General features: G+C 33.4%; 2 protein-coding genes across 8 annotated transcripts; one reads left to right on the forward strand and one right to left on the reverse strand.

Annotated features, from left to right (window-relative positions):
- The first annotated feature begins 2,137 nt into the window (after positions 1 to 2,137).
- On the forward strand, positions 2,138 to 8,828 carry NEK2 (NIMA-related kinase 2). Of its 7 annotated transcripts, none has more exons than XM_039034684.2 (15): positions 2,138 to 2,701; positions 3,194 to 3,305; positions 3,462 to 3,528; positions 4,034 to 4,099; positions 4,315 to 4,361; positions 4,453 to 4,498; positions 4,593 to 4,673; positions 5,297 to 5,339; positions 5,456 to 5,505; positions 5,671 to 5,752; positions 5,834 to 5,883; positions 6,801 to 6,874; positions 6,958 to 7,009; positions 7,290 to 7,703; positions 7,795 to 8,828. In XM_039034684.2, the coding sequence occupies exons 2-15, from the start codon at positions 3,220 to 3,222 to the stop codon at positions 8,458 to 8,460; spliced, it is 1,824 nt and encodes a 607-aa protein (XP_038890612.1). In that variant the 5' UTR covers positions 2,138 to 2,701; positions 3,194 to 3,219; the 3' UTR covers positions 8,461 to 8,828. The 7 variants fall into 7 exon arrangements, with proteins under 7 accessions (XP_038890612.1, XP_038890613.1, XP_038890614.1 ...); XM_039034685.2 differs by having other exon boundaries at positions 2,223 to 2,701; positions 3,220 to 3,305; XM_039034686.2 differs by having other exon boundaries at positions 2,235 to 2,701; positions 7,798 to 8,828.
- Positions 8,829 to 8,873: 45 nt separating this feature from the next.
- LOC120080123 (protein IQ-DOMAIN 19-like) lies at positions 8,874 to 11,308 on the reverse strand. The gene is made up of 3 exons (XM_039034687.2): positions 10,793 to 11,308; positions 9,697 to 9,924; positions 8,874 to 9,590 (listed from the first exon to the last, which is right to left on the reverse strand). Exons 1-3 carry the CDS (start codon positions 11,105 to 11,107, stop codon positions 9,006 to 9,008), a joined length of 1,128 nt encoding a protein of 375 aa, XP_038890615.2. The 5' UTR covers positions 11,108 to 11,308; the 3' UTR covers positions 8,874 to 9,005.
- Between the last annotated feature and the right edge of the window lie 2,601 nt (positions 11,309 to 13,909).

A 13,909-nucleotide genomic window follows, 5' to 3' on the forward strand; every position in this document is an offset into this window, starting at 1 on the left:
TTTAAATTAATTGATTTTTTTTTAAAAAAAAAACTAACGAAAAAAAAATCTCTGCGGGGAACCTGATCCCCGTCCTGCCCTGTGGACATCTCTATTCACAACAGTATGTGTCGAAGAATGGGTGACAAAATTACAAGAACGATTACAATAACCAAAAGAAACCTTGCTAAAAAGCTTGACAGGCACAACAATGGTATCTACCACATTCTTTGTTTAGGAGAGATTAGTGTATAGATTGTTTAGGGCCCAAATGATATCAGTTGAGTCAGACACCACCAAGAGAGATTGACACCTCTCTTCTCAATTGGAGAAGGGAATAAAGACCAACCCAAACAACCTCCCTTTCCAAAGGCTTGATAGGCCACCCCTATTAAATCTTGTGATTTGATCTATTTTAGTTTAGGTATTCTTAAATGGTTAATTTTTAGGAAAGATATCAATTCACACTTCTAAACTTTAGAAATTGTATAAATTTAAACTCTATACAAGTGTATCAATTTAAACCTAAATTTTTATCAGAAAGATATCAATTTATACTCCTAAATCTTAGATATTGTATCAATTTAAACTCTTGAACTAATAAGTGTATTAATTTAAACTCTGTTTTTTAAAGTGTATCAATTTACACTTTCCATTACATTCTGTTTAGGAAAACTTAGTGTGAAACTTATAATTGTATCAATTAAACCCTTGAACTTTTATAAATGAATCAATTTAGACATTTAGTTTGAATTTTCATTTGAGAATCATCCATTTTGTAAGACCGTCATTTGAAGAAGTCAACACATGTTTGAGAATGAATGCATGAATGATTTTCAAATGTAATAGTAACAGAAGATTTAAATTGATTGACTTATGACAATAATGAATTTAATTGACTCGAATAATAAATTACACACTATTGGCGGAAGAAAATCTAAAAGATGGTGTAAAGTGATACACTTACAAAAGTTCAAGGTTAATCAATATAATACTCAAAATTTTGGGTATAAATTATTATTTGCCATCATTTTCTATTTAGTAGACTTTAAAAGTTAACTTCCAACCCACAATGAGGGAAATTTTTAAAGATTTCTAAAAAAACTAGGAGAATTAAAATATAGTAAGCTCCTAAATTTAATTTTTCAATTTACTATTAATTTTAAATTAAACTTTAAAAGTTGGGTTAAAGAACCCAAAAAATTTGCTTAACACCTTTTAAGGTTATTTTTTAGTTCAACAACTTTGGAGTGAGGTGGAATCATTAACATTAAATATTATAATTAATATCTTCATCACTATATTTAGATTGAGGATCTATTAAAAGTTTCAATACGAATGAAGAAAAATAGCGATAGAATGCAATGAAATGGAAAATTGGGAATCATAATTCAAATAAGTGAACATCTCCCCCTTAAAAAAAATTTCGTCCTTGAAATTTACCTGATATGTCATTTGAAAAGTTGAGTGGTTTGGGCATATTGGGAGCTAAACAAACTAGATTGGTTTGATTCCAGTTACAATAGAAAATTGGTTTGATCGACTTGGTTTGATTCAGATTCTCACACTCTTAATTTCAATGTTGTGTTTAATAGATTTTTGCATCATCAATTTTGTCTCTAAATGGTAAAAAATACTTATCAATTCAACCAACTCAGTGGATAAGACAAATAATATTATTTAAAACTACGTAGTTTTGATACTAGAGAAGTTTAAAAACCTATAAAGACGTAAAATTGGGATTTTAAAACTTGAATGAACACTTTTAAAATAAAAATATTTATTTGGGAGCGTAAAGATTTACTAAATATATTTTGAAGTTGTAAATATGAATGAAACAAGTTTATAAATTTATTAAGAAGGGATTATTTAAAAATATTCAGTACTATCTTATAATAATTACTCCTATTAAACACACTACTCAAAATATTGAAGTATCAAACTAGTAATTGAACTATTTATTTTCTTTTGCACTGCCAACTTATCTTTTTGTCTCCAAGATACCCACTGGGCCACTTTCTTAGTCTCTTTCTACAATTGTATTGATTGTTTCACCCTCACCCCCATGAGTTCTACTTCTCATCTTTCTCTACATTGCTTCTCTTAGTGTTGATTTTCCCCATCTAAAACTTTAGTTTACACTTTGCTCTCACAAACCACATTATTATTTCACATTGACCCACCATCCCAAAATCTCTCTCCATTAGCTCCCTTTCACTTTGACCCATCATTTCCACCTCTCCCTCGAGAATTTTAGTAATCCCATTAAATACTTATGGCATCTCTCTCTAAATTTGTATATTATTGTCCAATTTCTCTCTCTAAAACAGTGTTAATTTCAGCTTTTCTTAAAGATTTTGTCATCTAGCTTTCTTTAAATCCACACCCACATCCTCATTTCTCTCAACTGAGAGCCAAAAAAGAAAGTAATTTTTTTAATTTTTTGTTGCAGTTGCAGTTTTTCTTTGTCCCCTTTGGAGCTGCTGGTTAAAGTTTCTTACTTTCTTTCTTTCTGAACTTTGAACAAAAATCCCAACAATGGAGAAAGCCCTTCACTATCTTCTTCCTCTTCAGCTGCAGCTTCTGTTTGTCTTCCTTTTGCTTCGAAAACGGTGTCGTTTCTTGTCTCCTTTGTAACTCTCATAACCCTGTTTTTGTTTCTTCTTTCTTCTACCACATTTGCCTCAATCTCTTGGATCCACATTTCTACTTCTACTTTCAGGTACTTCTCTTTCTTTTTCTCTCTCTTTTTCTTGTGGTGTATTGGATCTTTTTGGGGTTTTAACATTGCAATGGAAAATGGGGTTTCTAAATTTTGGGGGTTTTCTTTTTTACTAGAAGATTTGTGTTTGAGATGAAATGAAGTTTTTTTCCTGCTCTCTCTCTCTCTCTCTCCCTTTTTTTGGCTGAATCTTGTAAATTTGGTTGATTGGGGTTAGTGACAATGTGTTATTTTAGCTTTGTTTAAAGATAAGAAGCAGGTGTTATGAAGGTAAATTTGAGTGAAATCCTTATGATTCAATGTGGTCTGTTGGATAATATCTCTGTTTCTTTGCATTTTAGAAGATTCCAGCTTTTTATCCTTTGAAATATTGTTTATGCTTTGAAAAAGCATAAAACAGATTGAGTAGCTTCTTAAAGTAGATTTTGATACTATGGTGAAATTATGCTATTTTTTTTAAAATTATTATTATTATTATTTTTGTTTGCTCAGAGGAAGGGAATTATTAATCTGTCCAGATGGAGCAATATGAAATATTGGAGCAAATAGGAAAGGGATCCTTTGGTTCTGCTCTTCTTGTGAGACATAAACATGAAAAGAAGAAGTAAGAAAATACAGTTCAAGGTTTTTTTTTTTTTTGAATCTTATTTTTATATTGTTCTTGCTAATTTCCTCTGTTTAAAACTTCTACTTTGTGTAACACAGAAGTATTGTAGGTGCATTGCTTTGGTTTTAATTATTTTGACCTTTATGTATTAAGGTATGTGTTGAAAAAGATTCGCCTCGCTCGTCAGACCGATAGGTCCCGTAGATCTGCACACCAAGAGGTTGGTGTTTTTTACTCCGACATTTTTCTCGAGTCTTTAATACCCTGTCTGGTTATGTTGTTAGGTTATAATGCTGTTTCAGTCTGATTTATAACTTGTTTATCTTCTACTACAACCGCGTCGGGGTGCTTTACAATGTGTTTAGATTCTCCGCTACTACCATAATCATCCTTTTGTGCTTCATGACTTGTTTAGATTCTCTTCCACTACCACAACCATTTTGGTTTGTTATATAACTTGCTTAGATTGTCTTCAATTACCTTAACTGTTCCGGTGTGCTTTATTCGGTAAAGCTTGAGGAATGCTTTTATAAAACAACCAGTGACCAAAATGAACATTAGAATTTCTTACGCTTTATGTGGACTTTGGGAAAGTACTTCATTATCTGAGAACTTTTACTGAATCGAGAGCTGAGCATAGATCATCCGTGATTGGTCACATTGCAGATTACGTTAGCAACATTGCTGTCATTTCCAAACTAAAATAATTTCCTTTTTTCTTGTAGATGGAGCTCATTTCTAAACTACGAAATCCATTTATTGTGGAGTATAAAGATTCATGGGTCGAGAAGGTAGATCGAGCCTTAATGTCTATAGGTTATAACTAATGCTGTTTAATGTTGCTAATACACTTGAGACATGTACAGTTTAACAACGTAAATGGTAGATTAAGATGGTTAACAATAAACTTCCCCTTATTATTAAATTATCCTTTCTTACCATTTATCTCTAGTTCATTCTTTGCATCAGTATGGTCTAATTTCGTCTTTTATTTCTTTGTCGACAGGGCTGCTATGTGTGCATTATTATAGGTTATTGCGAAGGAGGGGACATGTAAGTACTTTTCTAGACCTATCTTTATCAGGTTGATCATTTTATTTTGTATTAGTTCTCCATTTAGTCTACATTGATTCAAATTGTACAGGGCTGAAGCGATAAAAAAAGCTAACAGCATTCATTTCCCCGAAGAGGTTGTTAATTTTTTTTTAATTTTATTCTATGAGCATTGTATAACTTCACCGTTTATTCTTTTATATCTTATTTGTCTTTCATTTCCTTCTGCAGAAACTCTGCAAGTGGTTAGTTCAACTTCTGATGGCACTCGATTACTTGCACATGAATCATATCCTTCACCGGGATGTTAAGGTTCGATGTGTGTTTTTTTTTTTTGGCTAATATATAATATAGTCCCTACTGTCTAGTTCAATTTATTGAGATGTGTTATCTTATATTTCTTGTGGTTTCTGGATGTTTATTTAGAAATAGTTAACCTTCTCAAATTCGTCAATAGTGTGTGTTGAAATTTCTTGTGAAATTAGTGCATTTTAGGGTATCATCTATCAGAACTTGAATTTTTTTGAAAAATTAGAGATGAAATTAAAAAAAAGAACTAATATACTAACTGTTTTTGAAGATTAAGCTTATAAACACTACTTTCACTTTTTAGTTTTTATATTTTGTTATCCACTGTTTTAGAAAACAAGCCATATCTTTCTTTTTTTTTTTCTTTTTTTTTTTTTTTAAAGTAGTTATTGTTTTTAGAATTTGACTAGGGATTCTAGTGTTTCTTTAACAAAAGTAAAAATCACAATTGAAAATTGGGAGGGAACATGCATAAATTTTAGAAACAGAAAATTAAAAACGAAAGTGTTATCAAACAGAGCCTAAATTATATATATAGGCCTATTCTTTTATCCCATCTCTGAGAGATTCATGTCAATGCAAATATGTTAAGCTCTTTACTAACTATCAATATTTGATTTGTTCAGTGTTCAAATATATTTTTGACTAAAGATCGAGATATACGCCTTGGTAAGTGAACTCTCCCCCCATTCCTGACCAATATATTTATAATAAAAAAAAAATCAAAATTGCAAGAAAATTGTTGCTTGAACAAAAAATCAATAATGCTTCACATGATGAAACAGGCGACTTTGGACTAGCCAAAATGTTGACGTCAGACGATCTTGCCTCCTCGGTATGTAATTTGACACATCAATTTCTCTTCACCAAAATTCTATTATCAATAAAAACTAAGTGTTCAACTTATTAGTTGTTTTGCTGCTTGCGAAGGTCTAGCCCCTTGTCATTCACTTTTGATACCTTGCTATCGTTCTTTAAAACACTTGGCACAATAATGCAGGTCGTAGGAACTCCGAGCTATATGTGTCCAGAACTTCTTGCTGATATACCTTATGGTTCGAAGTCGGATATTTGGTCTTTAGGTAAGAACCGCTGAACTTGACCATGAACCTTATTTTGTCTTCGTTGACTAGAAATGACTTTGTTTCACATCTGTTTGCCAGGATGCTGTATATATGAGATGACTGCTCTAAAACCTGCATTTAAAGCATTTGTAAGTTTCGAATGCAATTTGTTCTCGTTCAGGAATTTCAAATGCCAATTCCTGATCTTTTAGCACTTGATTGTTGTTTTCATAAACTATGAATTCTCTTACACCTTTTGTTTTTTGAAGTTGTCGAGCTGATGGTTTCTTAATTTTTCCAGATTTGGTGGCTTATTAGATAACTTCATTCCCACTGTAGTTAGTGTGATTTTATTTTATAACTAAGGAATTGGGATCCACTTCTTGCATTATTATGTTCATGGTCCACCTCACTAATTCCTTGGAGGATTTATCCACCCTAAGGATAGCTCGAGGAGACACCAATTATTTAAATGATTGAACTTTCTACCTAGGGGTCTGAGTCCGAAGATGTTAGAGGGTATCTTTGGACATACTAAGTAAGATCATGTAAGGGTCTTAGTTTGGGATATTAGTATGGTATTAGTAAGGTGCATAAGGGTTATTTGTTAGGGAGTTCGTGTTTTTGGTTATAAATAGAAGGTGGAAGATTGAGGGAACATAGGCAATCGTTGAGTGATCTAGGGCTTAGGTTAGCATACTCAAGAGGGGAGATTCCAAGTGCCTTTATACTTGGTAATCTTGTAGTTCTTCATCTCTTATATTTCAATATATTTCAGATCTTATTCTAGTTAGGAGGCATCCCAACGGACCACCACTCGGGGGTGGTTGTTGAAAAAGTTAAGCCAACTATATGCAAACTGCAGTACACACTAAGGCCCATCCTCTTTTTTGATTTTCAGTCGTCTTTTTCCACTTTAAACAAACATTGATTTGTGAGTACAATACTGAAAATAAGTGACTTTTGGATGGCCTTCTTGTAATTGGCTCAATATCTTTTGAAGCTTATTTGTGTTGAATGGTCAGGTTTGCTACCTTTTCTGATTTGGATCATGTCTTTTGGGCAGGATATGCAAGCTCTTATCAATAAAATTAATAAGTCAATAGTGGCCCCTCTTCCAACAAAATACTCTGGTGCATTGTACGTTCTTTCCCCCTTTCTTTTTATAAATCTTGTTGATCTGTGTTAATGTCAATCTAATCTCTTTCCTCTTTGGTTTGCAGTCGAGGTCTCGTCAAAAGCATGCTACGGAAAAACCCGGAACTTCGGCCAAGTGTATGTGTTCCTCCTCTCATACTCTACTCTGATATGAACAAAAGAAAACCATCTAACAGCCTATCTGATCTATCCAATCCTCATATTTCCTTATCCAATCAAAGAATGCCACATGGACTGAAGTGATGGATGATGGTTATGAAAAAAAATTCTGAAGTTTATTTGTCCTACTTTTTAGCCAATAATTTTCCTTATATTCTGTTGTGTGACTTGTGTCATGTATGTAGTTGCTCTCTTTTTTGGGTTTGCCAATAGTGTTTTGAATCATTTTGTTTGGCAGGCCGGGGAGCTACTTGGTCATCCTCATTTGCAGCCTTATATTGTTCAGATTCATCTCAAACTGAATTCTCCGAGACGCAACACATTACCAGCACTCTGGTCCGAACCCAATTATATGAAGAAGACGAGGTTCTCCGAGCCATTGCCCTTTAAGCGACATTCTTTAAGCAATGATCGAGCTATAAATCCTAGTGTTTCTGTAATCGAGTATGATTCTCTCAGCTCAACACAGGATATTCATGATACACAAAACTATCCAAGTCGCAAAACATCCACCGGTGGCACTCGGGGCGGAGTAGCGATTCACAAGACGCCTTCCAAGTCTGCAACTAATTCTAAAACTTCACGGCTTCTACCGAAAGCTTACGCCACTCCGAAAAAATGGGCTGAACCATTGAAAAGCACTAAAAAAGTGGTGAGTTGATGTTGATCTTTAAAATTTGGAATATCTAGCTTATTAATGCCAATTGTGGTACAAAAAACTGAGACTTCATCTTTGTTTACAGCAGCTCCCTGTTTCATCTACTCCCAGTAAATCTCATGTCCGTCGAGCATCGTTCCCATTGCATACAAAAGCTACTACTGATCAAAGCCCTTGCAGACCGACTGTCGGTATTCTTCACCATATCAAGTCCCCAGATGTCTCGGTGAATTCTCCGCGAATTGACAGGATTGCTGAATTCCCTTTAGCATCATATGATGATACCTTTCTTCCTGTTCGCCGCGCTTCTCTGCCATCCATGCATGGATCAACCGGCTCCCTGCAGCACATTGATTGTTCTATAACTAAAGACAAATGTACAATCCAAGTTTGTGACAAGGTTTGTTCAACTCCTGGTTACACTGGCGCATGGCAGGGAATACAATGCAGCTTATTCCAAGATGACCAAGTGGCAAGAAGTGATTCCTCAGATCAGAATGCAACTGCTGGGGCATCAAGCCATACCTCATCAGACCTACGACGACGCCATTTTGATACTTCATCGTTACAACAGAGAGCCGAGGCTTTGGAAGGTCTGCTTGAGTTTAGTGCGAGATTGCTCCAGCAAGAGAGGTATGAAGAGCTTGGGGTGTTGCTGAAGCCATTTGGACCTGAGAAAGTCTCCCCAAGGGAAACTGCTATCTGGTTGAGTAAAAGCTTCAAAGAAAACACTCTCAAGCAGGAAACATGAACCACTCTCGGATGTACGTAACATAACTGCTAGAACTTTTAAGTGTATGATCTAGAGTCACCTCATTCTCTCAAGGTATATTTGACACTTAGGCAGATGCTGAGAAGGAGAAATATATCCTTTCGTTGTAGATTATAATTCTTTTAGACGTAGTGATTAGCGGTTATTTGTCATCCTTAGTTTTAACTCATCAGTAGTAGGTGATATGCTACATTTCTGTTGTAGGAATGTAAATTTACAACAGTTTAGATGGCTAAGATGGTCTCAGTTTTAGTGGCTGTTCTTTAGTTGGAGTACAAATGAACTTCTAATGGAGTACAAATTAGGACTCTGTTTTGGGAATTAAGAGTTCAGAAACAGTTTTTCTTTTCCTTCTTTCAAAACAGTAGTTAAGTGAAATGTCTGCAGTCCTGTTTAATGCTTTCTCGAGGACAAGTGATGTCGTTCTTTTGTAAATACGATGAAGTCAATTGTGATTTTAGTATACAATATCTCATAGAAGTTTGATTGATTTAGATGGAATTGATGAAAAGTAAGCAAGATAATCAAGGTGGGTCGTCCGGAAAACTAAATCTGCTGCTTGTAGAATCGCCATCTCGGTTCTTGGACGGTTTTTTGAACTGATAAAGCTTCATGTACCAAGGATTGTTGTGATTTTCATAACCATTGTGCTTCAGGCTTTGTAAAGAACTTTGGATTTGATCGTTCAAACTCATTCTGTCAGCTGTTCCTATTTGCTTGCTCTTCATTCGTGAGTTTGGAGTCGGACAGGGTCGTTGTTTCGGTTCACTTTGTGATCGGACTTTTGCCCTTGAGGATTCTGTCTTGGCCATATAATTTGGATAGAAGAGATAGTCATCAGGCACAAAGTCTGAATGCCTTGGTTGATCCATGGAATACAAGGCTGTTTCAGCCGTTGGTTTGGACACTAAAATATAGTACTCGGACGTGTCTGGTTCTATGGAGACGGAGTGATTTTTGTGCTGATGCTGCCTCCTCGGGATCGAAAAATTTCGTCTACAATAAGCATTTGGTTCATTCTCTAGCTGTTCAATTTGAGAATGACTTATATGGCCACTCTTGCTCTTATATGGTCTCAAATCTTCATTGACATTCATGTTTAGTCTCTCCTAAATAAGAAAAGCCAAAAACAAATAAACAAAGTGAAACGAGTACTCATAATTTTACCAAGCAAGTCAATAGAAACACTGCTATGAGATGAATCATGAAGTTTACTTTATACGCTTGTTTGAGATTGTCAATGAGATGCTTACGTCGCCTCCTTTCGAGAAGCTCTTCATCCTCCTCGAGCAGCTGGATCCGAGTCGCCCGAGCTCGAACTTGGATTGCCATCAAGGCTTGCAGGCTCTTTAGGGTAGCAGCTGTTTGTTTCCTCACCAGATGGCCTCTCACAAGTGCTTGTATCTTAACCAGTGCTCTTAAAGCATGCAATGCTTTCCTGGCCTAAAGCAACACAAGCAAATCACAACAAATGAAAACAGCACTCTTACATTTTGCGGCCAAGAAAACTTTACAAAAATGGCTGAATTTTCTTCTTCTTTTCTCTCCCTCATTTTATTCAATTAACTGATAAGTAAAAGCTCATACAACATCTTGATTTAGAGTAAGATAGCATAGTTTGTCTCCAACTTTTTATAGAAATGCATATGGTAAATCAAAATGTTACATCAACTTTCAAGTGTGATGACACGTCAATTTTCAATTATAACCAAGAAGGCAGTTAACTTAAAGATTAAACATCAATTATAACTAAGGAGGCAATTAAGGTAAAAGAATAATAGTCTCTTTGGATGGGGAAAAAAAAAAGAATGATTTTAAAATTCTGGGTGATTTTAAATCTTATTTTTACTTTTTTTTTTTCAAAAAAATTAGAATGTCCGGATTTTATAGGATTTCATAGGATTTAGAAGTAAATTACTAATTTAACTTTGTCATATTCTGATTTTCAATTAACACATCATAGTTAAAAGTCGATATTAGTAAAATACTAAAATCTTAAATTTTCTTATATTAGTGAAATACTAAAATTTTAACTTTCTCTTTTTTAGTTATCATCCAAACACAATTTTAAATATATTCATCTCAAATATTTCTCATTCGAGAAGAAATAATTAATTTAAAATCATTATTAGGATTTCAAATTAAAGGATTTAAAACTATTTCTTAAATCTGAGGGTAAATCAAAACACTTATCGTAATTAAAAAAAATTAAAGTAAAAAACTAATAATAAAAACAAAAGTGACCAAAATATATAAAGAAGCACGGAGATTAAATTGACAACTCAAAGATAGGAAACGAAAAATCCATTACCAAATGAGACCGATATGCGGATTGGATAGTGGTAGCAGCAGCATTTTGAACAGTTGATGGTGGCTTCTTCTGTTCTGCAATGGCCAGATGCTTCATAGCTTCAATGGTGTCAATGGAGTTAACAGATTTAGAAAGGTTATGAGTTAAAAGAAGGTTAGTAGTTTTGGTTGATGTCTTTCTAAAACTCCATTTTAGCTTCAAATTTTCAGAGTGATCAGATAAAGAAGAAGAACAAATTTTCTTCTTCTTCTTCTTTTGATTTTCTTCCTTTTTCCCAACAAGAAAATTCAATATCCATTTTCCAGCCTTCCCCATCTTGATGGTTTGGGAAGATCAAAACTTTTCAATTTTCTTTAGAAGCAAAAAAGGAGAAATGGGTTTTTGAAATTGTTTGAAAAAGTTTAAATTTTGATCATCAAATTCAAAAAGGGGTGTGGTGTGGGACTTTTTGTGTTATGATTTGTTGAAACTGTTGACTTCTAAAGCAAAGTTTTTCCCCCTTTTAATCTGACTTTTTTTTTTTGTTCTTTTGATTTGTGTTCTTATATTTTTTGTCCACTTTGCCTATGGCCTGCAAAAGTTTATTTATTTATTTGTTTATTTATTTATTTCCTTCTATGGTTTAGCCATTTGCCACTGTCATGAAGATTATTTGATGGGAAGATACCTTTCATATTGGTAGAAAACTAGTGATTCAATAATGGTCTAAATCCTATTTTTCATTTGTATTTTTAATTTTTCAACTCTAGTTTCTAAGCTTTATATATAAATTTAAGCTAAATATATTACATAATCTTTAACCTTTTAATTTTAGATAATTTAAAAATTTATCTAACAAAAATTTGTGATGAAATATACTTTTGATTATGAGGTTCTATTTAGTCCTTCCAATTACAAAAGTGACATATTTGATATTCAAGGTTTGGTCTCTAAAATTTGAATTGATTTTGAATTAGGGTCTGTTTGGATTGACTTGAGAAAAAAATGTTTTTTAAACAATTCATTTTTATTTAAACACTTTTGATAAAAACTGATTAAACTATACTTGAAAAGCTATGTTCCGTGGTTGCTAAACATTCCAATTCTTCTAAAATGACTTATTTTTTAAATTAATATTTGAAAATGTATTCCAAATACATATTTAGTCTCTAAATATAATAAATAAATAAAATATATAAAAATTTCAACTGGTTTAAAAATTATATATATTATATAGATCAAAATCTGGTTAGTTGTTAACTCTACCATAGGTTAACTAATTAATATTTTCCCCTTATTCTTAAGCCCAATTGCCAATTGCCATTATCATGAAGATTTGATGGGGAATCACATTTTTCATGCATATGGATGGAAATATATATATTCATTTATATTTTCAAATATTCAACAATAGTTTACAAGCTTTCTATGTTGAGCTAAATATACTAGATAATGTCTAATCTTTTGTACAATTTAATAGTCCTTATCAATAAAATTCTCAATATTACTCTTAAGGTGTTAAATTTTCAATAAAATCCCTTCAATGAAAAAGTCTAATAAAAATTTGGGTTAAAATACACTTACGTAACTCTTTTAAAGACTATTAGTTGAACCAATTTCAAACTTGAGTGACTAATGAGATATTGTCATAAACTCTTAGAACCCAACGTGTCAATTTTGAAACTTCAATGACCAAATAGAAACTAATTTATTTTTTCTTGGTTCTAACAACATATAAGATTAAAGATATTAGAAGTTTTTGTTGGGGTTGATACCCTAAATCTCGTATGGTTCTATAATTTGTAAACTTTATATGAACAAATTTGTATGTGATTAATAATATTTGATACTATTCACTTTGCCTTTGAAATATGTGATATTTTAGTTGTATTGACCACAAACTAATGAACTAACATCCAAGGTTATCGTTGTAACTTAAATATGTATGTGAAGACATACATGTAGATCATGTTTAAGTGATGACCTAAATGGTATGTAGTATATGGATAAGACTGGGTACTTTATCCTGATAACACTACGAGTATGGCCCATTTTGTAGATGTTACAAATGTTGTAAAGTGCTACAAATGATCTGATCTGATCTGATCCTGATCATTCATGTATTAGACATACGAGCAGAGATATTCTATACAAAGGAATTTGTATAAGACCGGACAATGAAATCTTTAGTCTCATTATATAACACTGTTCATAATAGAAACTTTCATGTCACTATGATGACTATAGGTAACATGACCTTAATCTTGAGTGAGTTGTGAACTCCTACCTAAAGGAAATTAGACATGAAGATTTTCATGAGCAGCGGAACGATCGTTCTAAATTCTATTCGATATTGAGCATACACAATTACAGTACAAGAAAGGGAAACTGACTGGTCATGCACGATACGAAATTACAGTATGCTTTAGACAATCGAGGGATAACAAATACATACATTTGAAGACTCATGTTTCAAACTCTCTCGATCACGAATGCTCGTTCAGTCTCCAAGACAGCAACACACGAACGCTTGAACACAACGACTGCACCACAGCACAATCAACAGCAACCACCACATGAACACCATGAACACACAACGAACGACCTCCAAAACCTCGAACTCAGTTGAGTTGGGTGAGGACACCATCACAATAGCTATCTTGTTATTCTTGGTGTGAGAAACCAGAAGTGTGGGCTCAGTGTGGACTTGGTTAAAGGAAGAGACCAGAGGAATAACAATCGTGTAGACGATTGAGCAAGTGGGAGATGAGAAGTCAATCGTATAGACGAATGCTTAGTCGTTTAGACGAAGGCAACCTATCGTATAGAGAATGCCCCACGATCGTTTAGCTATGACCAGCTGAGCGAACTATCGTGTAGTATCACTCCACGATCGTTTATTCTCTCTTTCAGCTATCGTTTAGTGAAACCAATTCACTTGACAGCAATTCCGTGAGTTTTCTTTCCGAGAATAACAACTCTTCTAAATTTAGGAAAATATTTTTCCTTTTATCTCACGGTTACCATAAAACCACCAATAACCTCCCACTCAATTGGTTATTAGACAAAAAAAAAAAAGATAATTATCCAATAATTAATATTATTATAAATATATATGATAACTAACTTACCATATTA

Source organism: Benincasa hispida, chromosome 6 (genome assembly GCF_027475165.1).
Source record: "Benincasa hispida cultivar pf3 chromosome 6, pf3_genome.v1.1, whole genome shotgun sequence".
NCBI classification, from domain to species: domain Eukaryota; kingdom Viridiplantae; phylum Streptophyta; class Magnoliopsida; order Cucurbitales; family Cucurbitaceae; genus Benincasa; species Benincasa hispida.